At 39.2% G+C, this 25,802-nt stretch overlaps 1 protein-coding gene across 15 annotated transcripts in view; it reads left to right on the top strand.

Annotated features, from left to right (window-relative positions):
* Positions 1-24,927, top strand: part of ANK3 (ankyrin 3) — a 662,261-nt gene extending 637,334 nt beyond the window's left edge. For 7 of the 15 annotated variants that reach the window (XM_072823184.1, XM_072823191.1, XM_072823187.1 and 4 more), the window contains 6 exons: positions 1,444-1,494; positions 3,351-3,437; positions 9,685-9,768; positions 9,889-9,948; positions 11,447-11,527; positions 23,505-24,927. In XM_072823184.1, coding sequence (XP_072679285.1) covers positions 1,444-1,494; positions 3,351-3,437; positions 9,685-9,768; positions 9,889-9,948; positions 11,447-11,518 — 354 coding nt within the window. In that variant the 3' untranslated portion in view covers positions 11,519-11,527; positions 23,505-24,927. The remainder of the gene's footprint in view (positions 1-1,443; positions 1,495-3,350; positions 3,438-9,684; positions 9,769-9,888; positions 9,949-11,446; positions 11,528-23,504) is intronic. The other 8 variants (XM_072823195.1, XM_072823194.1, XM_072823189.1 and 5 more) reach the window with 2 other exon arrangements.
* The last annotated feature ends 875 nt before the right edge of the window (positions 24,928-25,802 follow it).

Below are 25,802 nucleotides of genomic sequence, written 5' to 3'. Positions count from 1 at the left end.
TAGGATAATTATTCTGACCTTTTCTAGGTCTTCTGCATAATTTAAAGTGTTTATAGCATGTGACCCATCTAAGATTTCTGCCCTATAAGATCTGTTGCCTGAAAGTGTGTTTTAAAACTTAAAGAAATCCAATGCCCAAGCCTGAAATGAGGTGGGTATGTTATTACTGTTGGTTGACAACATTTAGAAATTTGAAGTGAGGTGTATCATTTTAATAATTTTTATATCTAAGTTAATAATTATCTGAATATTTGCTTTTAATCATTTTAAAACTTTACTGTCATAGAATTATTTGCTTGGACTTTGTACTTAAAACATGTTTTTGTGGTACCATCTCATAGATTTTTTTCCCCTTCTTTGAGGTTTACTGCTTTTAGCTATTAAAAAATTTGGAACTGAAATTATAACTCATAATTGGATATAAGAAAATAGAAGTTCCATTTCTTGCAGCTTTTTACTTCTTTTTGCTCTCTCAGTTCTGTATTTTCCTGGACCATGCAGTAGGCATAGATTCTGAGATGTGGACATTTTTGGAATAGTAGCACTTACAGTTTTCCCTAAAACATCCAGTGTGCTTCAGATCTACTGCAGTGCTTGGGATAGAAAAAATACAAGTCTTTTGAAAAATAGTGAGTCCATGATTAAGTTGTGGTTTACAAAAACTTTAATAGTAAACTCTCAGTCACTCAAGACCTAATGATCAGCTTATCAACTCATCATATCCTTTCCTTTTCCCTTCTACAGGCTATCTTTTGACCATTTTCCTGCGTGTTAGGAGGGAAAGTGAGAGGAAGTAAAATTTTCAGGCCTTCCTTTCACTCCCCAACAAATGGGTTTTGAATATTGATTTCTTCTGGTTAATTCCTAGTATATTTAAGCAGTATGACCTTCGATGTTCCCTTTTAAAATGAGTCCACAAAATACTGAAGGAAGCAGTAACATAGTGATGGCTTAACTATGAAAGTTTATTCTGTAAAAGCCTTTTAAAAATCCGTAGAGAAGTTATGAAATTAAATGACCATCTGAATATAAATAGGCACTTGTGTGTGTGTGTGTATATAGGTGCAGACACATTGGCCACTGGGGAACCAGGGAGAAGGCAAAAGAAGTTTTGAAATGAAAGTTTTAACCCTGAATGGAGACTCAGCTGAGTTCATCAGTACTAGGACATAATTACTATTAGAAAATCTTTTCAAATGCCTTACGAGATTATGCTTTTGGTATTGGTTACTGGCCCTCCTCTACTGCCTAAGTTTTCATGAGCATCAAAGTTCTTAATGGAGTTAAGGTTCCTGAGAGCTATGAACCTGACCTCTCAGGAAATCCAAAAATCTTTAGGACGTGTCCTTTGTGGCGAGACCATAGGTCAGGAGTAGCAACCAACTAGGTCATCTGATGTATGAGCTCAAAAAACAGCCCCCTTTTTGTTCCCTAAAAAATCAGGTCAAAAGTCCGGGTTCGGCTCTTACAAGGATGACTGCCTGCTGTTACAAGGTAAACTTCTGCTATCTTCCACCTCTTTCCTTGCAGCGACCCATGGCAAGAAGCACTGAAAAAAAAAAAAAAATCCCTTTTGGTCTCCTCGTTACCCTCTTTGCCAATTCTAGAAAATTCTCTAACAGGAATCCTGATCGAGATTCTACTACCACCTTCTCTCTACCCTTCACCTTCGGATTAGCAGAGACTTGAGGCAGAAAGTGGCAACTAAACCATTGGCCAAATGCCCACTTCTTCTTTATGTAAGGGACTAATCTCAGATGATTCTTGATAGGATTATAATTAACTTCTTGGTCTGATAGTGTTTGCATTAACATATGTTACCCAAGTGAAAACCTTTCCCCAGTTTATGAATCTGTGTATGAATAATTCAGATTGAATTTTCTATTTTGCCTCATCTATTGATCCCTGTATGCTGATTGGCATTTCTTTTTTTTTTCACAGTATGAATTCCTCTTACTTTTTCTGACTTTTTGAGCTACTTCAGTGCCTCCTTTCACAATACTGGCATCATTGTATGTTTTCTGAATTACAGCCTTTTCTAAAGCATTTTAAAATTAATAGAGAACTTAGCAGCCAATATCTTTGCAAGGAACAAGACACTTGAAAACTCTTTCCTTTTGACACCATATTATTCAGCAGGGCACTTTGTTCAGACAAAACTTCTTACACAGTTAAGGTAGATATTACTATAATATTTAAATGTATTTGTTCAGTGTACCTTGGGTGAAAAATGTCCTACATTATTATCTATTTGACAAACATTTCAAAAATCACTTTAGCTAACACTTGTACCTCCTGTAACAATTTTACCTCCCCTCCTATTTTTACCAACACTTCCACTTATTTTGCCAATGAATAGTAACTGTAGTTTCTAGAATATATCAGATTTGGGGCAACTAGCAAATTTAGAAAATAAAATACCAGAATAATTTTCAGAATTCCTCCATTAAAATTGAGAGATAAAATCATTTAGTAAGTAGTCTCCATCATGGCACTTAAGTAAAACTGGAGATATTGAACTATGTGGTAGTTTCTCATCCTTATTGCCTAAAAATTAATATTTTGTGTGATTCCTGTATTCTTGTCTATACCATATTCTTGTCTGTCAGATGTTTTTTCTGTCCTAATTTCATATCAGTTCTTTAAAATAAGACTAAGCTTTCACATGTTTTACATTATTCCTTCATTCGTTTGCATAAACTCTTACTGAGCACCAATTGTGTGTTAGGTGCCAATTATGCTGCTAAAAATCTCCTGATGTAAATATATGCAACAAACTCTAGAAAAAAGTAAAAAATTTACCTCAGTAAAGTTCAAAGTAGGTTTGGTAAAGTTGTCAAATTGGACCAAAGTTTCCTAAAATCAGAAATACTATGCCTCTTTCTGTAGATCAAGTGAGGCATGGCCTAAACTCTAAGGTTATGCATTCAGGTCACATGGATGGAGATTAAAAACAAGTTTTAAATGAATATCTTCATTTAAAGTGTTTCTTCAAACAATTAGTAGCGAGTAGTTTCAGATACCAAAATGTCTCTTATAATTACTTTGATTTATTATTTAATTACATTGATCTTTACCACATATGTGCATATAAAGATCAATGTAATTAAGTACATGTATTAATACACACACATATATACATACATACACAGACTAATTTCATCTAGAATCCTGCTCAGAATTTCCTTCCACGTCAATTTTTTTTTTAAGATTCTCACAAATACATATCACGACTTTCCTTAGCAGGGAAAACCAGCAAGTGAAAGTAATTCTTTTTTGATTTCCCTTCTCAGAATGTCTTTTATTTTAAATGTGATGGTAAAATTATACTAAAAAAATGCATTTATCAGGACTTGAAAGACAGTGAGAGTGATTCAAGCTCAGAGGAAGAACGGAGAGTCACTACCCGAGTTATTCGCCGGCGTTTGATTATAAAGGTATCCTGTCGCTGGATCGCGATGGGGCATTGCTGTGTCAGAAAGTCCTTCCCTGTGGTCTTGAAAATTCAGCATGCTTGACAACTAGGCAGCCCTATGTATGTTTTTTTTTTTTCTTTTTTGTACATTTGAAAGCTTGTAAGAGCAACCACAAGAGGAGAAGGTCATGTTGCATGTAGTGAGTATTCTGTCAAGGCCTGTGTTTGACATGTGGCAGCTGTAATTTTGTCTGAGAATTCTTGGCATTTGTATCCTGCTTTCTCTGAAGAAGTATCCTGTGTGAACTAAGATTTTTATCTTGGTGAGAGAATAGTTCCTATCAAATGAAATGTTCAGTTGAAACCTCAGAGGCCACCGTGAGGTATAAGGTCAAATGGAGAAGGACAATGAAATAATGAAAAGCCTTACTCCTCCGTCTCAAATACTTACTGCCTGAACAGATCTTGAGTAAAAGCTACTTCTTTATTACCAATCAGTGGCTGAGAATTTGGAGTTATAGCCTGGCATGGATGTATGTGACATAAACAAAATCAGGCAAAATCCTCTGAAAAAGGCTTTTTACTTGACTAGCATACAGAAAATTAGGCTTTTTAAGTATAGGAAGCAGTTTTTACTGGAAGTGAAAAATATTATTCGCCCCTGTTGCAGCACAGTTGAACACTATGAATAAGGGGGAACCTTCATTTCCCCCACAAAGGCCTTTTGAAGCAATGACTTTATGTCTGGTGAGGTCCAGCAGAACACTTCCCACAGTCCGCTGCTTGTCTTCATTGCTCTACTCTGTCTTTAGAGAGAGATTTCTTGATGTTACAGTAATTGACTGCAGAAACTAGGAAGCCATTTTCAACACGCAGTCCTTTGAATGTGATCCAAATAACTTGAGGCTCCTTGGTTGACAGCTCTGGAGAGAAAGAAAGGAAGGGAAATATCTACTGAAAACCATTTATCAAATTTATCATCCCTTTCCAATGTTTCAGGAGACCCACTGGAGAGTAGAGAAGTTGGCTTAGGTCTCTAAAACTATTTAATCTTGCTGCTTGTACTTTTCACATAGATCAGATGAAAGAAGAGAAGAATATCTGCCAACTCTGCTCTAGTATAGGTTCTCCAAGACTCTGGAAGCATTAGAGAAGAAAGCCAGTCCTTGTCTAAATCTTAAACTATCCCCAAATCAATCTTGAACTCAATAGACAGCTATCAAAAAAAAAAAAAAAAAAAAAGAATCACTTCTTTGACAATTCCATATAGGCAAGCCAGATTACTTACTGGTATCCAGCATATTTGCAAGTATTCCTTCTGCTTATAAAATCCTCATAATCAGTCACTTCCCACACATTCCCTGGGATTAGGGGAAGGAAATACTTAATACAGGTTTTCTGAAGGAGTTAAAGATACACTCTTTGCTCAGGCAGGCTTTGCCCTTTCCAGAATTAATGTCTTCACAAAATGATATTTTAAAGTGAAACATCCAGAAAAAGCACACCAGACATATTGTCTTGTAACTTTTTATGCTTAACATACTGATGTTGCATCCAAATCCACCTCACTCCTTATAAAAGCTGCTCATTATATAAGTTGACACTCCTCTATATAGGGCAGAAGAAAATAAACAATCCTGCCAAAAATTGAGAGGAAGTCGATAAAGAAGTTTTACTCTGAAGAATAAAAACACAAAACCCATCAAATCAATGAGGGTTATTTCTCTTGGTTTTCTAGAATTCTAGACATGCATTAGCAAGTTAGCTTTTAAGTAATTTTGTCAGAATGTGTTATTTATATATTTGAACTTAATATATAATTATGTGTAATATATAAAAAAATTTTAAAGATTTTATTTATTCATTCATGAGATAGAGAGAGAGAGAGAGAGGCAGAGACACAGGCAGAGGGAGAAGCAGGCTCCACGCAGGCAGCCTGACACGGGACTCGATCCCATGTCTCCAGGATCACGCCCTGGGCTGAAGGTGGCGCTAAACTGCTGAGCCACCCGGGCTGGCCCCAGAGCATGGCTTTTATAAGTAGAGAGAGCATTGTATAAACAATAGAATCACTCAAACAAACTTGGAGAAACCCAAAAGCTAGAAAAAGTAGCTATAATTATAATTGAAAGCTATAAGTATAATAAAAATCATTATAAATTACATATATAAGAATCTTTCTGGTTACTCTCTTTCTGTTCAGAAAGGATCCTGACCTCTAGCTGTCCAGTGCCTTCTACCTGCTTTTCCCTCAATGCTAAGTTCTTTTTCTCCTAGAACAAATTATAAAGGAATAACTTTGCCTAGACCAAATTAGGCACTTGGCCATTTCAACTTTTCCAGTGGCAGGGAGCAGGGCAGCCATGAGCTGTCTCTCCTGGAAATTATCTGCTGGGACTGGAATGCTGAGAATTTGGCCTTCCTCATGGAAGCTGTCCAGCCTTGGGTGGACCAGATATTTACACTGTTTGCCATACTAATCCCTCTAGAGCTTAGGATCTCAGAGCTGAAAGCTATTTTGGGGTGGTTCTGTCCCTTGCAGAGCGAGCTTGGTTGCACAGTGTCCATGCCGGCAAGAGGTGTACTCAGGGCTTCTCAACTGCAAGTCTAGGCTAATCTGTCTTATTTGCCATTCAGGGTTGTACAACTGATGGAGTGAAAGTATTTTATGATTTTCCTCATCAATTTCCTATGCAAGTTCATCCATTGTTTATGAAGTTAATTTTCTTATTTTTGTTTTTTTTACATTTACTATTTTCAAGTCTCTAAAGAATGAGTCAAGTGAACAAACTCTTCTACTTGTGTGGGGATTTTTAGATTTTATAAGCACATCCATTTATTTCTATATAATTTGATAATATTACAGTGGTTTCAATGCTTAGAAGCAGCTTAAGTAAATTAACCAGTCCTACGAGCTTGTTTAGAGTATTTGTTTAGCAAAGTCAGTGATTAAAAGGTAAAAACTTAAACTCACACCGCAAGCTATTATAAAGTTTGGTTAGGTCCAAATAACTGAATTTTTATTTATAATTCAACTGTATTTTTATTTCTACTTTTGAACTTTTTTACTGACTTAGGAATTATGAGTTTACATATGTTTTCCCCCAAATCAAGCAATGAAAAGTATATAGTTTGATCTACTCATTCCATTTCCCTGAGGTAACCACTGCTCATGAGTTTCAAATTAATTATGTACATAATATTTTATGTAAATATATTGAAATGTATATAAAATGTACATATACATTATGTATACGTATATACACATCCCCAAATATAAAATGTACATGTACATTAAGTACATGCTTACACACATTCCCAGCAAATAGGTTTCTCAGAATATAAAAATGGGTTATGCTATCACATACTGCTTAGTAACTTGCTAAGTTATATATGTCCCAAATGTGATATCCATTCCATTTGGGGAGAAAGTTTAAGTCAATTGGTACATCATACTATTATTCCTTCCTTTTATTCAAGGACGGAGGAATAAAAATTATGAAATGCAATGCTTACAGCAGAGGTTCAAAGGGAAAAAACAGCCTCTGTGCATTAAGGTGGCCACCAGGGATGATACTGCGACACCATATGTGCTGTAATTTTCCTTTGAAATAGGAAAGAAAAAAGTAGGGGGGAAGTGTTGCCAAAAATAATGCCATCAACAAGACCTGGGGGAAAGTTTTGCTTAGTTGGAAGTACAAACTGTTTTCTAGAACTTTAGGAACTAATTAGAGATTATTCTCTGTCATTAAAGGAAGGCTCTAAAAAGACCTCTCCTTGGTAATACTTGGTCTCTTAATATATTTGACAGAATTAGAGATGGATGATTTTTTTAAAAACATATTTCCTGACTCCTTACTGTCTTTCTTCTCTACGACTCCTAACTAATCCACTCCCCCAGTTGAGTGAGTTTCCACATCACCACACAACTTACTTTGGCCTTATTAAAGCACAAATGGATTATACTTAATGGACACTTAAGATTAAGAGAGGTATCCTTAGCTATACATAAACAGTATGAATTTTCAGTAGGAAACATGAAAATGCCCATATGCCAGGGTAGATCTCAACAACTTATATCTTGTTATTTATAGATAGAGCTTTGCTTTTTTCCTAAGGCTGTCAATATAAATCAGTATTCTTCTAACTATTCATTATGTTTATAAATATACCTCATTTTACATTCCTCTCAGCGACTGTCCAAACAGTTAACAGGCATCGCTCCCACAAGAGTCCATTCATAACTTATCCAATAGGATTCTACTTTACTGGATTTTCCTGGAATCCTCAAATTATCTAACATGCAAAGAACTGGACATTTCCCAGTGTTAGCTCAAAAATATTTCATGACCTCTTATTGGCTTCTCTGATATCTTTATGTCTTTCCTTTTTTTTTTTTTTTTTTTTTTTTTTTTTTTAACGTGGGCTCCACAATCAATGTGGAGCTCAACATAGGGCTTGAACTCATGACCATGAGATTAAGAGCTGAGATCAAGACTTGGATGCTTAACTGACTGGGCCAGCAGGCACCCCTGAGCCTTTACTTTTAAAATGAAATGAAACTTATGTTCTTTTTTTCCCAACCACAGGAAATATAAATAACATTCCTATAAAAACGTGTTGCAAATTTTAGTGCATTTAAGCATGAGACTGCGATATTTTTCCAATCCCCTTCTTTAACTATGGTAATTGATCATAAGCAAGTTCCAAAGGGAGCTAAACATGAGCAGCAAGAAACATCTTATCTTTCTATACCACAATGAGGAAAATGAGTCCATGTCTTACCCAGTCATAACCTATGAGCCCACAATCTATAAAAATACAAAGTCACTTTGTAAAAAGAAAAGAATGAAAACAATTTTGTTAGCAAAAGAAGATAATGTTTTAGTCTTTATCATTTTACACCAGCACTGCCTTTCCTTCTAGCTGTGACATAAAGCAATCCTAGAACTTTCTTACCATGAGTTGGCACTGACAAAATTATCAGAACTACTACCTTTTTCAGACCAACAACACTGAAGGAGTTAGAATCCTGCCTCTCCCAGAAATGTCGCTGTTGTCTCTGTGATCTGCCATTTTTCCTAAAACAAGCACAGGTGAATAACAACTGCAGTCCACTGTTCCATAGCAATATCCAGGCCACCTTTCCAATAAGAAGTCTGGCTAGGGGGTCATGAAGTCTCTACGGTAGGTCCGCACTTAAGATGTCCATCACTGTTCCCCCAAACTGTGCGTGGCACTAAATGAAAGTGGAATATCAGAGAAGAAGGGACTATATTGCAAAAACAATCCTAGTTTTGCCTAGTTTTGCCTAGTTTTGCCTAGTTTTGCCTAGTCCTAGTTTTGCCCTCTGAGTGGTTTTTCTTAGACAATCATGGAGCCAATAGGCAGATATTAAAGAGCCATCCAAATCTACCAAGCTGGAAAATAAGAGCCCACCAAGAGGAGTTAAGGCTTTATTCCATTTTTTAAAAACTCACCAGAGGAAGATCTTTAGCAGCTTCCTCTTTCTAAATCAGTTAACAGTCACTAAGGGAAAGATAGCATCACTTTAAATTCCTTTAATACTGATCTTTCCTTTGTCTGTAGCCATGGAGATTAGATGATCTATCATCACGTAAGACCCCTTCACTGGAAGATAGTAGCCAGAAAGTATGTGCTTCATTAGAATCATTTCATTTTAAGATCTATGAAAAGCTCAGTTTTAAGGAAAAATAACTAAGATTTTCTATATACCATGAACTTTGCTTATAAAAAATGTCTATGTTATCCTTTGTAATTGAATTTTTAAATGAAAAAAAACTGACAAGGGCAATAAATATAATGCCCTGACTAAGGTACCACCTTAATTTAGATTAAGCACAAGGCAACCCAAAAATTATTTGAGAGATTTCGTAGGACTAATCAAGAAACACTGCTCAAAATGAGGTGATCTAATCAGAGCTCTAATCATTGGCTTTTTTTTTTTTTTTTTTAATGAATGAAATTTTTTGGTTTATATATCAATGTGTAACTGTGTTATATCATTCTTCCTTCTTGGAGTTAGCTGCTAACCATCATTCTTGTACATACCTAAGGTTTAGTGCTTTGAATGTTGTTGGCTGCTAAGTAACCATCAGAGGAGTCCGCCTTTTCCCCTTGCCCTGGAATAGCAAGTAGAATTTATACTTTCTTTTTCTAAAACTCCACAGAGCATGTGTGTGGTGTATGGAGTGGTGTGGCAATCTGTCCATCTAATATGTTGCTAATCTCTATGCCACATCCTTTAGGGAGAGGAAGCAAAAAGCATTCCTGGTGAATCTGTCACAGAAGAGCAATTTACTGATGAAGAAGGCAACCTCATCACCAGAAAAGTAATCATAATTGGGATTTTATGCTTCCCTTGGAATTCAGATTTTCTATGGTTTGCTGTAGTGTCACCTTTTAAAATAGAAAACAGGAAAATCTCTACTTTTCACTATTACTTCCTACAGATCACTCGGAAAGTAATAAGACGCATTGCTATCCCACAAGAGAGAAAACATGATGACATGGTAATGGAGAGGGACTGCCAAAGAAAAAGTAGAGGATAAACGCTTGTGAACTTTCTAGAACATGCTGCTAACAGGCTGGCATCTGCAGTGTGGCAGCTTGAAGCGTGTGCTGCTTTTGACACCCTGTGCCTTTGATCAGGGTCAAAGAAAAAGACTTTTCCTCTTAACACTCTGTAACATTATATACATTTTTTTCTGCTATCTTCAGAGTTTTCACAAAGATAAGTTCATTTATGGAGGGAAGAATGTGTGGTTTGAGCATGTAGGAAAAATAAAATAAAAACCCCCTATCACCACTGGTCTCCTTAGCAGTGCCCACCCCACCACCACCTCTGCCTCTGCCTATGCTTTCCCTACAGCTTGGTACCTGCCTGGGACCAGGATGAAAGTCACCTACTTCCAGCAAATGTACAGGGTTTAAATGTTAGAATGGCAAAAAGCTCAGTTCCAGATCCTACATTAACTCCCTTTTCAGTATGTTCTACTGGGAAATCTGAATCCCCTCATCTAACCTGAGGAGGATTCTCCTTTTTGGGTTTATAAGAGCCTGTTCCCAACATGCCAGTTAAGGAGCTCAACTCAGCACTGCATAGTGTAAATTCAGCACATGAGTCTCCATCTCCCAGACAAAACACCTCTGGTTGTCATTTCTTTCCTTTTCTCAGAACTTTAGCCCTTTCACTTTGAAAATAGAAACTCCAATAGCCTGTGTTTACATAAGAAAAAGTGAAAAAAATTTCTCAAGACTAACTCAGAAAATTGGAAAGGCTACTGCGTTTCTGTTATAAAGCGGGTAAAAGTGGCGGATTTGTGCAGCTTTGCTCTCAGAGAAAACTTGCCCTGGTGCTCAGTGCAGAGAGGTCTCGTTTTATGGAAAATGGATGCCAGCTTGATCTGGCCTAAGAGGAGGGCTTGGTAAATACACAAATTAAAAAAAAAAAAAAAAAAGTCCCTCAGATCAACAACATTTCCATGGTGTTCTGTTCACGATCAGTGCTTTCCTAAGAAATTTTAGTCTCGACACAACAGACAGCCCCAAATCCTGTTGGCTTAAGAAGAATTTACTAACATTTTTTGGAATTGGGGTTTGGGTGCCTTGAGGGCTTTGGTGATGATTTCTTTTTAGCTGACAACAGGAAATGAACAGGCTACTCTTTCTCTTTTTATTGACCACTAAGCTTTTTAAAATTTGTATTTATTACTATTTATTTATTATTTTTATGATCACTAACCTTTTATTTCTCACTAACCTACTGAGGTCTTGTGAAGCATAGTAGTGTTACCGTGTTGGTTCTGACAGCGCTCTCTAGCTTGCCTCCGTGACGCTAGGCTGTGTGGTTCAGCCAAATAGATGGTGTGAATTTTTGGACGTGAAGTGACAAAGTGCTTTCAACTGTGTTTCACTTACCCTAATCCAGCCTCAAGGGACCAGAATGGGAACCGCTCTACAACTAAAACTCTGACTATGAAATCTTAACATGTACATTCCTTTTTACAGCAGGGAGAAGGTTATAAGGTGAAGACAACGAAGAAGGAAATCCGGCACGTGGAAAAGAAGAGCCATTCGTAACAGTAAACGGTTAGTCAAGGCGATAGGTGTGCTCCCATCAGCACTTCCTGGGAAACTTCTCATTTCCCTGGATAAGTGATTCTGACTCCCTGCCCCCTTCCTCTCTTTTTCACCCAATTCCAGTGAATACCCAGTATGAAGTTGCTGGAGTCATTTTTATGTTTGTATACACATCCATGCACACACTGAAACTCAGTTCACAGGCCATAAACCTTCTCCTCACAAATTAGTCCGGAATTTCAGTGTAAATGGTGTTTGCAGAAGCAAATGTAAATAGTGATATTTGAGTCTCCTCTAAGAGCTGCGGCTCAGTGTGTACTGGGGTCACATTATACAACCTAACAGGAAAACTATCTGGCAACAAATAATTCTTACAGATGTGCCTTGAGATGTGTGTAGATCCAGCCTCTCACCATTTTAGCAGAACGGCGTCTGACCGTTTAATTTCAGTTGAAATACAGTGGTTGCCAAGTTTAAATTAAGTGACTGAGGTCCCTATGTACCTTTTGGCGTATCTTATATAAACCAAAGCAAATGAAATAGGAGGTTAAGGGACTACTAATTCTTTAAGTTAAATGTTTGGTGAGCTTTGTGTAATTCTTTCTGAACTTTTCTTCCTAGATGAGAAGATTTTCCTTAATGTTCTTTTCTAAATTTTACATTGTCCTGTTATTTTCTGCATGGCTATAATTACGTAAGGTCACTTGGGGTGAAAAAGCAGATGGAACTTTGAAAAGAAATATGAAAAGCGCTCCCTAAGTCTGTGAGGTGAAGCCTCATGATTCCTTGAGGGCTGCGTACAAGCAATTGTCTTAACCCTACTGGTCCAAATGACAAAGCGCAAATAGATTCCAGTTTTCACTTGCATAGATCTTCTGTTCCCCATTACCAGAATCCTGGTAGTGGAGTGTGGAGGTGAGGAACCAAAAAATCTAGTCTTGTTGCCCTGAATTTTATATGAGGTACCTAAGACCCAGATTAAAAAAAGGAGTTTAAGTTTTCTATTTTAATTCCAGTTAGTTAGCATATAGTGTAATATTAGTTTCAGGGGTACAATATAGTGATTCAAAAGTTCCACACTTGGTGTTCATCATGTCAAGTGTGCTCCCCCATCCCTCCACCCACTTCCTCTCTAGCAACCATCAGTTTGCTCTCTATAGTTCAGAGTCTATTTCTTGGTTTGCTCTCTCTTCCTTTTTTTTTTTTTTCCATTTGCTCATTTATTTTGTTTCTTAAATTCCACATATGAGTCAAATCATATGGTATCTGTCTTTCCTCTGACTTATTTTGCTTAGCATAATATGCTCTAGCTCCACCCATGTCATTGCAGATGACGAGATTTCGTTCTCCTTTATGGCTGAGTAATATTCTGTTGTGTATATATAACATCTTTTTTTTTCTCCCCCTCGGGTCTAGGATTAGGGTGAGGGTATGTGCCTTACCTCAAGCACAGATGAATTCCTAATCTCTCCCTCTCAAAAAAACTTACCATGTATTTATCCACTCCAAGATTTAGTTCACTTCCTTTCATGAGGCTTTCTGCATAGGAACTGAGAAACTCTTCATAAAGGACATTAGTATGGTACTTGTCCTCACTGAGCTTATGTTGTGGAGATTTCATGTTACCCACTCCTAACTGATCACATCAGTATTTCCTGGCACTGAGACAACTACCAGGAACTGCAGAACATTCTGGAAATAATATTTACCACAAGTGTTCCACTCCATTATTCATTTAATTCTCACAGCCAACCCCTTTGGATAGATGCCCTTTACATCCCCATGTAAGAGGGGAGGGAATGGGGCCCAAAATTGCCCAATGCCACATGAATTAAAAGTGGCAGAAATAGGATACAAACCTGCCATCCTTGTGGACTGGAGATAGTCTCAACACTCTCAACCTTGTGGACTAGAAACCTGAGCCGGATCTGAGGTGACAGGGAGGGTTTCCTGGAAAAAGTGTTGTTTGAACTCAGTTTTAAAGACTGCACAGGACACGACTGAGTGAAGGAAGGAGTTAGACGGAGACTGGGGTGGCCTTCTAAGCACAGACATCAGCACTCTACAAAGGCCAGGAGGGGGGGCAAGAAAGAAGGAGCTGTGAGAACAGGTCAGTGCAGCTAGCGGGGAGTTTGGCCCTTGGGTCTGCAGGAGGAAAGGTGGGAGTTTTGGGGCCTCATGAGCCTCTCTGTAGAGATTCTGGTCTGTACCCTAAAAACAGAAGGAAAGCTGTGCAGTGTCTTAGGCAGGGGTGGGGTATGATTGTAAATTCTGCATCACTCACTATAGTGGCAAAGAATGAACCAGAGATGACAATAGTGGATGAACAGAAAACCCAATACGAAACACTTGTAGATACTGGCTTGGGCCATGAGGATGATAAGAGGCGGGCTGAATCAGGAGACCTCAACATGACTTACATGAGAGAGGAGAAAATGACCAATAATATAGGGGCCATAGTATCTAAAATGAACCCATTTTGCATGTCTTACAGCCGATCCTGATGCAAGACACACATGTATACACAGTAGATAAGTAAAACACAAAGCATGAGTTTGCAGTCTTGAGTTTGTCTGTTAAGCAGTTGTAAGTGAAATGTGAAATGAATCTAGACAAGAGTTCAGTCAGCTTTAGTAGGTGCCTAAAAGTTCGCTCAGACTCAGACTCTGGGTGGGGAAAAAACCAAGGAGGTCACCCATACCAACTGAGCCATTTTTCTAGAACACATATATACAGTATCTATGAGTAACTGATGTCCCAAAAATACAACTGTGCTATACTGCTTGGTCCTTCCGAGTAAATGAATAAGATGGGACGTGGTCACTAAATGTACAAGAGCCTTCAAATTACAAATAACCCACCCTGTAAATAGGTGGTCAGAGCCTTGCCTCACTTGCTCCACTGCTCAAAGGAGAGGGAAACTCAGGTAGAAGTCATATGAATGTGAAAATAACTCCAGCCTAAAGCAAACTTAATACGTCAGATGGAAAGAACAGTGATCTGACTGTGGGCCTCACGTTACTCTCCAGAGTGGTTATTTACCTTCCATAAGTGAACTTAGAAAATGAGTCCAAGAATACCACCTGGAATTCCAGGACACTGAATGTGTGCTCTGGAAAAATCAATTTGCAAATATATTGAGAGTTTTTATAGCCCTGCTGACTGCCTTTTTAAAATAAATAAATAAATAAATAACAAAACAACAAAGAAGTGGAATGCTGCCAAATTTCAGAGTCTAAGATGGTGACAGCAAAATTTTTATTTTCTATTTTAGAACCAGTTGTATTTTGAGCTACCTGAACCCTTGTACCCACTTTTCTATAATACCGCATCACAGCCATCCTGTTTTTAATGTAAGGGAAAAGCCAGTGGCTTACAGTAGCTATAAAGATTTGTACATAGTATATAGTGATTTATAACTTACACAGTGCTTTTACATTTCTGTGTTATTTAATCCTTCAAAAAAGCCCCTAGAGAGGTCAGTCCAATTTTGTATATGTGCTGCCTAAGTGAGCGCTAAATCAGGCCAATTTTGTTTGCTACCTTTTACAGATGAATATGTCAAGGCTCAGAGAGATCAATGACATTTCTACTGTCACACAGCTTATGATTATTAGAACTAGGACTTGAACTCAAGATTATTGATATTCCACCTTTCTATTACTTAGCTGTATTTCTAAAATTACTTATGAATAATAATATCCATGTTCTGGCAAATGATTACTTATGCCAGGTACCAGATAAGACCATTACATACATCACCACATATAATTCCCAAAACAATGCTATAAGGTAAGTACTACTGTCTCTTTCTCATTAGCAAGGAGACTAATGTTTAGAAAAATTAAATTATTTACTCAAGGTCCTAGATAGCTGATGAGCAAAAGATTGAAATTTGAACTTATCCAGAACCTGAGTTCTTACTATTATCCACATCCATAGTTAAATAGTATTTGATGATGATGAGAGACCTAAAAGCAAATTTGAATCAAATGGATGTATGTAACAACCTGTAGTAAATGTCTTCATATTTTACACAGTGAAAATAATCAGGTTTTTGTTCTTTTTTAAAATAAAGCAGAACTTCATTTTTAAGTTAGCCATAATCCCCAAATGTTTACTTCATAAATACCATTAGAGGGCTGACTAGTGAGGTTGTATCAAGGGAAGGCCCCAGATATAAACTGTAAAGGACTGTGAAACAGCTGTATCCCAAACTTCTTTTGGGGGAAATGCTCAGGATCTCACAGCCATATGGAAGCTGAGAGTGACAACAATACCCATGCTTGCCAGGGGCAACACTTTTTCTGAGCCAGAAAGTTGACACATTTTTTTCATTCCTTAAAAACAATATTTGAGCTTCCACCTGGCTGAAAATGGAAAGGCTAGATGTCCAATGGTAAAAAATCTTCCATGGGCCCTGCCCTTCCTAATGTCTCAGCCAGCAAAGGGGAACAAGATGGGACCGATGTTTGAGGCCTGAATATATAAAGTCAAGATCCAATAAAAGAATAATATGGAAACATATTTAGACTTCTGGGAGCTGGGGAAGGTCACTCAGAAGTCATGATGTTTAGGGGTGTCTGGCTGGCTCTGTCTATGGAGCATGTAATTCTTTTTTTAATATTTTATTTATTCATGAGAGACACACAGAGAGAGGCAGAGACATCGGCAGAGGGAGAAGCGGACTCCCACAGGGAGCCTGAAGTGGGACTTAATCCTAGGACTCTGGGATCACAACCTGAGCCAAAGGCAGACACTCAACCACTGAGCCACCCAGGTGTCCCCATGGAGCATGTATCTCAGGGTTGTAAATTTGAGCCCCACATTGGGTATAGAGATTACTTAAAAATAAATCTTAAGAAATAAAGAAGTTGGGAACCCTGGGTGGTGCAGCTGTTTAGCGCCTGCCTTTGGCCCAGGGTGCGATCCTGGAGACCCAGGATCAAATCCCACGTCGGGCTCCCAGTGTATGGAGCCTGCTTCTCCCTCTGCCTGTGTCTCTGCCTCTCTCTCTCTCTCTCTGTGTGACTATCATAAATTAATTAATTAATTAATTTTAAAAAAAGAAATAAAGAAGTTATGGCATTTAAACTAGAACCTCCCAGGTGGTGCCATCCATGAAAAGAATGGGGAAGAGAAGAGGATCCAAGCAAAGCATACAATATGGGCTGGGCCCTTGAGGGGGGAAAGACCTAACATAGTCGAGGAAACAAAAGAAGAGAGGTGTCCCAGCTCCTGGTGAGATGGTGGTGGCTGGGGAAGGGCACATGATGATGTAAGTGAGGGATGCATCATCACAGACCAGAGAACAGGTTTTCAATTTCATTCTAAAAGATTTTGAAGCTCCTGAAGGATTTCCATCAAGAGCCTGACCCGATTGTTTTTATAAGCATATAGGCAATGTAAAGAATGGGTTGGAGGGGAAACGCATAAACCGAAGGTGACTGGTTAGGTTACTGAGCAGTCTGCCTAAGCCATAATGATGGCAAGGCTAGTACCTGGGCAGTGGTCTTAGGAAAGTCAACAGGTGGATTAGCTTGAGGGAAGGCTAAGAAGAAGGGTTGAGTAAAGAATGACCCCTAGGTTTCTGGCTTACACAGCTGGGTAGTAGAGAAAGAAACAGAAACAGAATGGGTTTTAAAAAGAACATCAAGCATTCAGGCTTGGACTTGGGCTTGAGGGTGCTTCTGAGACCTTTAAGTACTGCGTTAGACACACATGTGGAGCTCTGCCGAAAGATTGGGGCTGCACCTATAAAAATGTGAGAGTTCTCACTAAAGAGATAAGAGTTGAATACTAGAGAATAGATGTGATCATCTAGGGAGGGAGTTAATGTGAACAAAGAAGGAGCTCAGCATTGAGTCCCAAAGAGTAAGATTTTGAAGAGGAATAGAGCTTAAAAGGTTGCCCCTGACCTCTTCCTTTGTAGAAATCTCCAAGCTGTTTTATATCCTCTCATCTAAGATCGCCTACATGTTCAGCCTCAGCCCTCCAGAATACTGGTTTGGTTTTACCTCAAGATATCTCAGTCCTTACAGTTTCATAGCCGTGGACAAGAGAAACTTTCCTATAATGTATATTAGCTAACATGCTTTTATGAGTAGGTGACCATGTGCATTTAAACCTCCTTTACTTCTTAGCTACCGTGTGCAAAGGTCTGTGACACACACTGTGACACTGCGTAAGTGGTAGGGAGGGTACAGCATTGTAAGACATTATCCTTAAGTGTGACATTGTTATCTGAGAGAACTTTACAGTCTAGTCCAAGGGGCACACGTGATCATAAGTCACACAAATCAAAATATATAAATGTAATAAAAGAATCAAACAGAATGTTCAGGGCATCCAGTGGAAGATAATAAATACGTCCAACAGAAGAGATCTTTTAAAGTTTCTTGGAAGTGCATATTTGATCCAGTTTTTGAAGAAAGAGTAGCATTTGAGATGGGGCAGTATGGAAGATCATGTGAGCTGTGCACGGGAGATCGGCCCTTACCCTGGATACGGTGCGGTACCACTGGAAGCTTCGTGTAGGAGAATAATAGGATTAGATAAGGTTTCGGTAACCCTAGCAATACTAGAGGGTGGAGAAAACTTGAACACAAGGACCTCTGTTCTGAGACACTGTGAGGGCCTGAACTGGGACAGAATGAAAAGGAGAGAACAGATTTGAGGAACCAGAGGAGTTCTGTGTTGGGAGGGAAGGGGGAGAGTTTAAGACATCAGGGTTGCTTGTATATAGGTGATCATTTAACAAAATCATAGACCCTAAGGCCACAAAAACAAAATTAGGGATTGACGTAGCCTAGGTGATGACAAAGCTTCGTAGATGGTCAACACGGAGGACCCTGGACTTTTGTCGATGGTTAGAGAGAGAGCTCTGGGCTGGAGATCACAGTCATTTTTGGTATGTGGGGGAGAAGTGAAGTGGCCTGAATGGCCAGAACTGCCAGGGAGCTTACTACCTCTGTGAACTTTGCCAGGTTCTGGGCCTTAATTGCTTCACATCAACTGGGACCAGAATAATATACCTTGTAGAGTTGTTGGGAGAATTAACTGAGTTAGTACAAGTAAATCACTTTTAATAGCGGCAGGCAAACCCATAGTAAGCACTGGGCAGGTCCAGCTGTTAGTAGTGCTAAGACAGCTGGGAAGAGCACCCTGAAAAGCCTGGATCAGTGGCAGGTAGACGAAGATGTGAGGATGCCGGGATGGAACAGTGGGAGAGTTGGAACAGCCGCCTCACCAAAATTCTCTGAGAAACAAGGGATATCTGAAAGTATTCTGAAGTATAAACCAGCATACATGCAGAGAAATTCCAGGGGAAATTAGTAAGAGAGGCATTCTCATTCCTCTTTACTGAAGTAGACGGCAAAATCCCAGTGGTCATAGTTAAGGATACATCTGGATCCCACCCAGCAGGGTCTCCTGATCCTGCTTCCCAGAAGTTCGAGATGCAGCCTGAATTTCTTCACTCCTAAATATTTTCCTTAAATTTTTTCGAAGTAAATAGGTTTTTATGTAATTTAGTTTTTATTTTTCTTACCGTTGGAAAAAAAATTCCTAATTAACCAAAAGCCTTGGCTTTGAGGTAAAGAGCAAGGGTTCTAGAGTCAAGTGGTTTGACTTCTGTTTCTGGCCCTAATATGTACTAAGTGTGCAAACTCATGCTTCTTTTATAGCTCAAAACTCTGTTTCCTTAGCCATAAAAATAGAAGATATAATAGTACCTTATTGTTATTAATGGTAAATGAACTAAGCCGCTTTGCTACAGTGCCTGGCAGATAATAATAATAGCTGTACTATTGTATTATTTTATGAGTGCTATGTTTTTTATTACCAAAATTTAAATCAATATTTTTCCCATTTTCTTAACTGGCCCTATGACCTCAAGTATTTTTAAAATCACAAGTCACTAGAAAAAACAAAACTCAAAAAAGTCCCACTTGACCTGGGAATTATTTTTAAGTTGCCCTGTAGTTTATTATATGAAGTAACTAGAATTAATGATTAGAAAAAAATGGTTTTTTTTTAATTTAAGGGTTTTATCTATTTATTCACGAGAGACAGAGAGAGAGAGGCAGGCAGAGACATAGGCAGAGGGTGAAGCAGGCTCCATGCAGGGAGCCCGATGTGGGACTCGATCCAGGGACCATGGGATCACGCCCTGAGCCGAAGGCAGATGCTCAACCTCTGAGCCCACCCAGGCCTCCCAAAAAAAATATTCTTAGCCCCATGACTTCTGTAACTAGAGAAACAATGGGAAGGGAAGAGAGATGGGAAGGAAGAGAAAGGAATAGAGTAACAAATCTACATTCTCCATTAGCTATAAGGAAGGCACGTCAGGTAAGGCTTTCTTTCCTAAAACTGGAACAAAGCGAAGTCTTTAAAGATGAGTAAGAGTTAACCTGCTGAGGCAGATCTCCTTAGGGAGAGCACAGTCTACATTTTCATGGAGATGACATTTGACACAAACTTGAAGGATGGAGAGGAGAGATATGGGTGAAGATTGGGCAGACAAGTATAGATGGATACAAAATCACCAGCAAAGAAAAGGAAGTTGGAAACCAATGTGTTGATGAGTGGCACACAGTCTAGTTCCTTCTAGTGTGGTCTGTGGAGCATCGCCATCACCTGGAAGTCTTGTTAGACAATCAGCAACTCTGGCTTTACCCTGACCTTCTGAATCGGAATCCACATTTTTGAAGGTCCCTTAGGTGATACATGAGGACATTAAATTTTGAAAAGCAGTGTTTTAGAATAGATCACTGCTCTTAAACCTGGTTGAACATTCAAATCTAGAGAGTTTGTTCAATGTTTTTTGATGTTTGGCTCCATCCTAAGAAATTCTAAATAAATTGGCATGGGGGATCCCTGGGTGGCGCAGCGGTTTAGCGCCTGCCTTTGGCCCAGAGCGCGATCCTGGAGACCCGGGATCGAATCCCACGTCGGGCTCCCGGTGCATGGAGCCTGCTTCTCCCTCTGCCTATGTCTCTGCCTCTCTCTCTCTCTCTCTGTGTGACTATCATAAATAAATAAAAATTTAAAAAAAATAAAATAAAATAAAAATAAATAAATAAATTGGCATGGTATGTGGCCTAGATACAGGTCTTTTTTTTTTTAAGCCTCCTCAGATAATTCTAATATGCACCCATGTTTGAGAACCATTGGAAATTGTGAAATGAAGCTGTTCACTCAAGAGTCACAGGTATTAAGCCTGATTGGGCTGAACTGCAGAGGGCTTCATGTATCCAGCTACAGATGGGTGATTTTTGGTTTTTAAGGTGGGCACACGAACTAAAAACCACTGGTATGTGGACCTATAAAGGAAACAGTAGTTCCAAAATCAAGCATACCCCTGACTTGAAAATGGATATGGAAAAACACATTCATCTATGAAATATAAACTGCCAGGAAAATCTACTGAATAGCTGTTTTCCTAATACCTGAAAAACGTTCCTTAAAAAAAAAGAAAATTAGTGAAATGACTAAAAGGAATGTTTGTTTTTTTCTGAGTTGGTTTCTACTACCTTTGTCTTTGAAAAGCATATGAAACCCAAAGATAGATTTCTAAATGCAGAGGCTTCTATCTCAGATATATTACCTAAAAGGACTCAGATTCTCTTTCTGAAATGCCATCTTGGTGGCTCCTGTCCTCACGCTTTTCCATCAGATGGCGCTCTCATTACGGTTTGTAAGATGTCAATATCTTACAATAGGCAACAGTCCCTTTCCCCAAGGCGCTGATGCTTTTTGTAGAATGGCCTACTTGGTATAGTCTTTTGTCCAATGAATGACCTTCCTGCCCCTGAGTGGTTAGGGCCAACACAGTCTGATTGGATTACCAAGAACAAGAGAGATTTACAACGGAAACTCACTCCCAATTTTTTTGTTTTAACTATCACCCAAATCCTACCTGAATATAAATGGGCATAATGAATAGTATTTTTAAAAATTATAGAAACATGCTCAGTATTTCTATAAAAAATAACATTTGCTTGCACTAAGGTGATAAGAGAACTTGCTTCTTCTTGCAAGATGAACCTGGAAAGTTGGATTGGTTTTTGGAAGACAGGATGCAAAACAAAAAAAAAAGTTCAAATGGCTTGCAGTGATGATTGCATGTCTATATAAATTTCCTAAAAATTACCAAACTATATTCAAAATACATATATTGCATGGCATGTAAATTATATACCAATTAAGCTGCACAAAGTAAGGGTGGTTTCAACTAGGGAAAATTGCTGAGGACCCTCCCTAGGAAGACAGAGGGAGAACTCCAGGGTAACGTTATCATGGGGCCATCTAAGAACCCTGGTGCCCAGAAGATAAGGAGTAAGTGATAATAACAGAGGTGAGAAAATCCAGATCTTACTCAGATTTGCCCACTTTCTGGGACATGACCCATGAGTCACTTTCCTTCCCTACAGCCTCTGCAGAGTCATGGGAAGGGGGCCAATAATGAAATCACCCCAGAAGGAATTGACACATTGATGTTCTTGGCTCCAGGCATTAGTGACCTGGAGCATGGGAGTTAGTAGCACTTTTCATATGAGAAAGGAAGCAAGAACCTAGTCGAGCCGACAGAGGAAGTGCTGGACTAACATGTTTACATAAGCCAGAGTAGCCTAGGTGATCCATCTTAAGGAGAAAGAAACTTGTCTGGGTAAGTAAACCACCTCAAGGTCACTGAGGACACATGGGCCCACCAGAAGCACACTTCTGAAGGTGCCCCTGACCTGTAGAGATGGGCTTGCTTATCACCCAGTGAGCACGGTTGTTCCTAAAATCCATCTTGCCTTACTCAGGTTTGCTTTAGGGGCTAAGATTTGTTCTCAGGCTAGCATTCAAGTGTGTCACCTTTTCACACTGAAAGAGGAGGATGGACTGTACGTAGGAAAACTTTGTTTTGTGAGAAAAGAGTTCATAGCAAAAATTGTCGATTGATATTGACTGTTTTGACTGGTTATAAAACACTGATACTTTATGCAAGTGCTATCCAGTAAGACAAGATGTTCTCAGCTTCCATAAAGAAGCTCAAACATGGGACGCCTGGGTGTGTCAGAGGTTGAGCACCTGCCTTCGGCCCAGGGCGTGACCCCGGAGTCCCGGGATTGAGTCCCGCATCGGGCTCCTTGCATGAAGCCTGCTTCTCCCTGTGCCTGTGCCTGTGTCTCTGCTTCTCTCTCTGTGTGTCTCTCATGAATAAATACATAAAATCTAAAAAAAAAAAAAAAAAAAAAAAAACAAGAAGCTCAAACATAATGAATCGATCTTGTGATGACTGATGTAGGGCAGGAGGAGGGAAATCTTCTTTGCAGCGGTGGAAGACAGCCTTTAACTTTAATTTGTGCATGGAAAAGGAGTTTCAGAGTAATGAAGTAATGATGCTGGTCTCCCTTTTTGAAAGATTAGTTGCACTTTGGGGAGCGAGCACTTATTATAAAACATAGGGACATTACTGAAATGCTCTGTCCTGACTCCATATCCCTGGCTCTCTGTGCCCCCGAGAACCCCAGGCCCCTCATATTTTGCTATTGATCGAAATCCCAGAGAGCACCTCTGTCAGCCTTCTCATCGTATAGATAAGACTATACAGCCCACCCCCCCACCCCCCGCCCAAGAGGGCTGAAAGTGACTTTCCCAAGTACCTGAGTGACCTGATCGTTAGAGATGGAACCCTAGAAGGTCTTTGCCAACACAATCTCGAAAACCACAATTACAGCAAGCAGTGTGCTGGGGAGATCACAGGGTCACCTAGAAAAAGTCACTGCCCTCAAAGCTTTCGGGTACACCTTGGGGCTTTGTCCTAGCCGACTGCATTGGACAGAAGTATCATGTTAAACGACCCACTAGAAAGTAGAGGCCCTGTTCTCTCAGGCTTTTCTGTTGAATGGCAAGAAAGCCTTTAAATTCTTTAAAAAACAAAAAAACAAAAAAATAGAAAAGCTAAACTCACTGCCTATTGTCTCTCTTTCCACAGGATCATGTGTTTTTACTGCCAGTATTGAGAAATTCATGGAAGATATGTCAGCAGGAAGTGAAAATTTACGGAGAAGGGTGTGTGCGTTTGCTGCTTCCACACATTAATGGCATGATTTTTTTTTTATGCAAAAAGAAAAAAAAAAAAAGAAAACTACCCACATTTTAATTTAGCATGAGCCAATTTACAGAGCATGGAAATTCACTTTCATTCCCAGGATTGGCGCGTGTGCAATTAGCAATGCAGTGTATATACAAGAAGCCATGCTGTTAACAGTTTATCTTAAGTAATTTGGTGTCATTTACAAAAGGAAGAAATTCCTGCCGCCAGAAGGGACAGAAGATGGGATGATGAAATCACAGAGAAACACTAAAATTACTAACTCCACAACAGCTCGCCTTATTTTTCTTGGACCCAAACTGTCAGGGTATAAACACTATTTGTTTCTTTTTTAAAACATCTATAGTTTTGCTGTAAATAATAACACTGTATAAATTCTAACAGAAAAATAGAATAAATGTTGATAAGGCACTGCCTCTTAGAACACAAACAGAATATTGCAAATGCATTTAACATACAAGGGGTCTCAAGTGACTTCACCCTAGAAGAGGAGGGAGGGGTTCTGGGGAGGGGGGATCTTCACTGATTCTTGTATATTAGCAATTATAATGTTTGTATATGCAAAACTGCTAGCTTGATTTTAAAAAAAAAAAGAAAAATCTTTAAAATCTGCTGCAAATTTAAATAATTCCCAAAATGAGGAATTCTGTAGTTCTGTGAAAAATTTTTTCTTCAGAATACTAATATTTTGATGCATGTGTATCACCTTATTTTGATTAAATCTTTTCCAATTTTGCAAACACTACAGTATACTGCAACACAGAAGATTTTATCTGTAAACACAAAGCCCTTCATCTAATATTTGTTGCTATTGCCAATTTTTCAATGAAATGACCTAAAAATGAAAAAAAAAATAACCTATACAGTAGTTGCTTTAGGGGGTGGGGGGTGCTGTTAGTGCTTAAAAGGGGGTAATGCTTGCCGCTTTAGAGGTGGATGGTGCTCATAAGAGGCCCCAGTCGGGGGTATTTAAAATGGACTGAACCGAAATTCTTAGCTAGTAGAATGGCAGCACGCTGTACAATTATTACTGTATCGTGTACTGGCTATAAGATGTAGACACCTTTGAATAAGCCAATCATTTGTAACCATTCTAGCAGTGTCATATTAGGTTAATAAGGCTGCTGTGTTTTAAAGGGCATTTTTATTTGGGTTTTGGTGAAATCCTTTAATTTGTTGATTATATTCACATAAAATCAGCATTCATTGACACATAGCTCTAATGACATATGTATGAAAAACCCATACACTGGATGACCTAGTCGATTATTTAAGCATAAAATAAATTGTGTTAAACTCTTCACCTGTCTGGGCTCAACAGTGTCCTTGTGTTCGCTGGCAAAGGGTACCTGTCTATAGACAGACTCCTGGGAATCTGGCCTCCCCTCTTCCCTCCCCAGTCCTGTTCCAGCCTCTGCCTCTGGGGTCACTAGCATCCCCAATGTTCAGTTCTGCCCCGCAGACTCCCAGCTTACGGGAATTCTGTGCATTTCATGGAGGAGCCAAGAATTAAAGATGAACTGACAAGGGATCTTTGCCCTCATGTGGTTTGTGCTGCCCCAAGAAAAGTGCGGAATTGAGGCTATTGCAACCACACATCCAGAGGTTGGACACAGCCACTTCCAGCAAGCATCCAGCCTGAAGTGCTTTTGCCCCTACACCACTCATTCGTTTGCAGTTGGTGTTCACTGTCACTGCTTATAAGTTGGAGATTTCACATGATAACCCAGATTTCTAACTTCCCCTAAAAACAAGATTTGGCAACAGTAGCCCCCATTTCCAGCCAGCAACAACCTGCTGGGGCCACGTGGTCCCTGCCCTCCAACAGGGTGCGTGGGGTCCAGTCACCATGGAAGCCAGCCACACCTCTTCCACCTGCTAGCCCTCATGAGCCTGGTAGGCACTAGAATTTGCCATCGACAACTACATGATAAATTCAACAGGGGCAGAGACCGTGGCTATTTTCATGTTCATTCTAGCCCGGAGCCTGGCACATAGTAATGGTGATACCAGCAATTGTTGCTGCTAAAATTGGAACCCTCCCTACGTGTCCGGCTGTGTAAGTGCATTGCATGGAGCAACTCAGTCCTCATAACCACCTTATGAGGTAGGTGCTGTCTTTGGTAGTAGTTGGCCCCATATCAATATCACACGGATGCTTGGAGCCATTGGACAGCG

The sequence above is a fragment of the Canis lupus genome, chromosome 4, assembly GCF_048164855.1.
Source record: "Canis lupus baileyi chromosome 4, mCanLup2.hap1, whole genome shotgun sequence".
Taxonomy (NCBI): Eukaryota; Metazoa; Chordata; class Mammalia; order Carnivora; family Canidae; genus Canis; species Canis lupus.
Note: the sequence above shows the minus strand (reverse complement) of the source record. Positions and strands in the feature narration are given on the sequence as shown.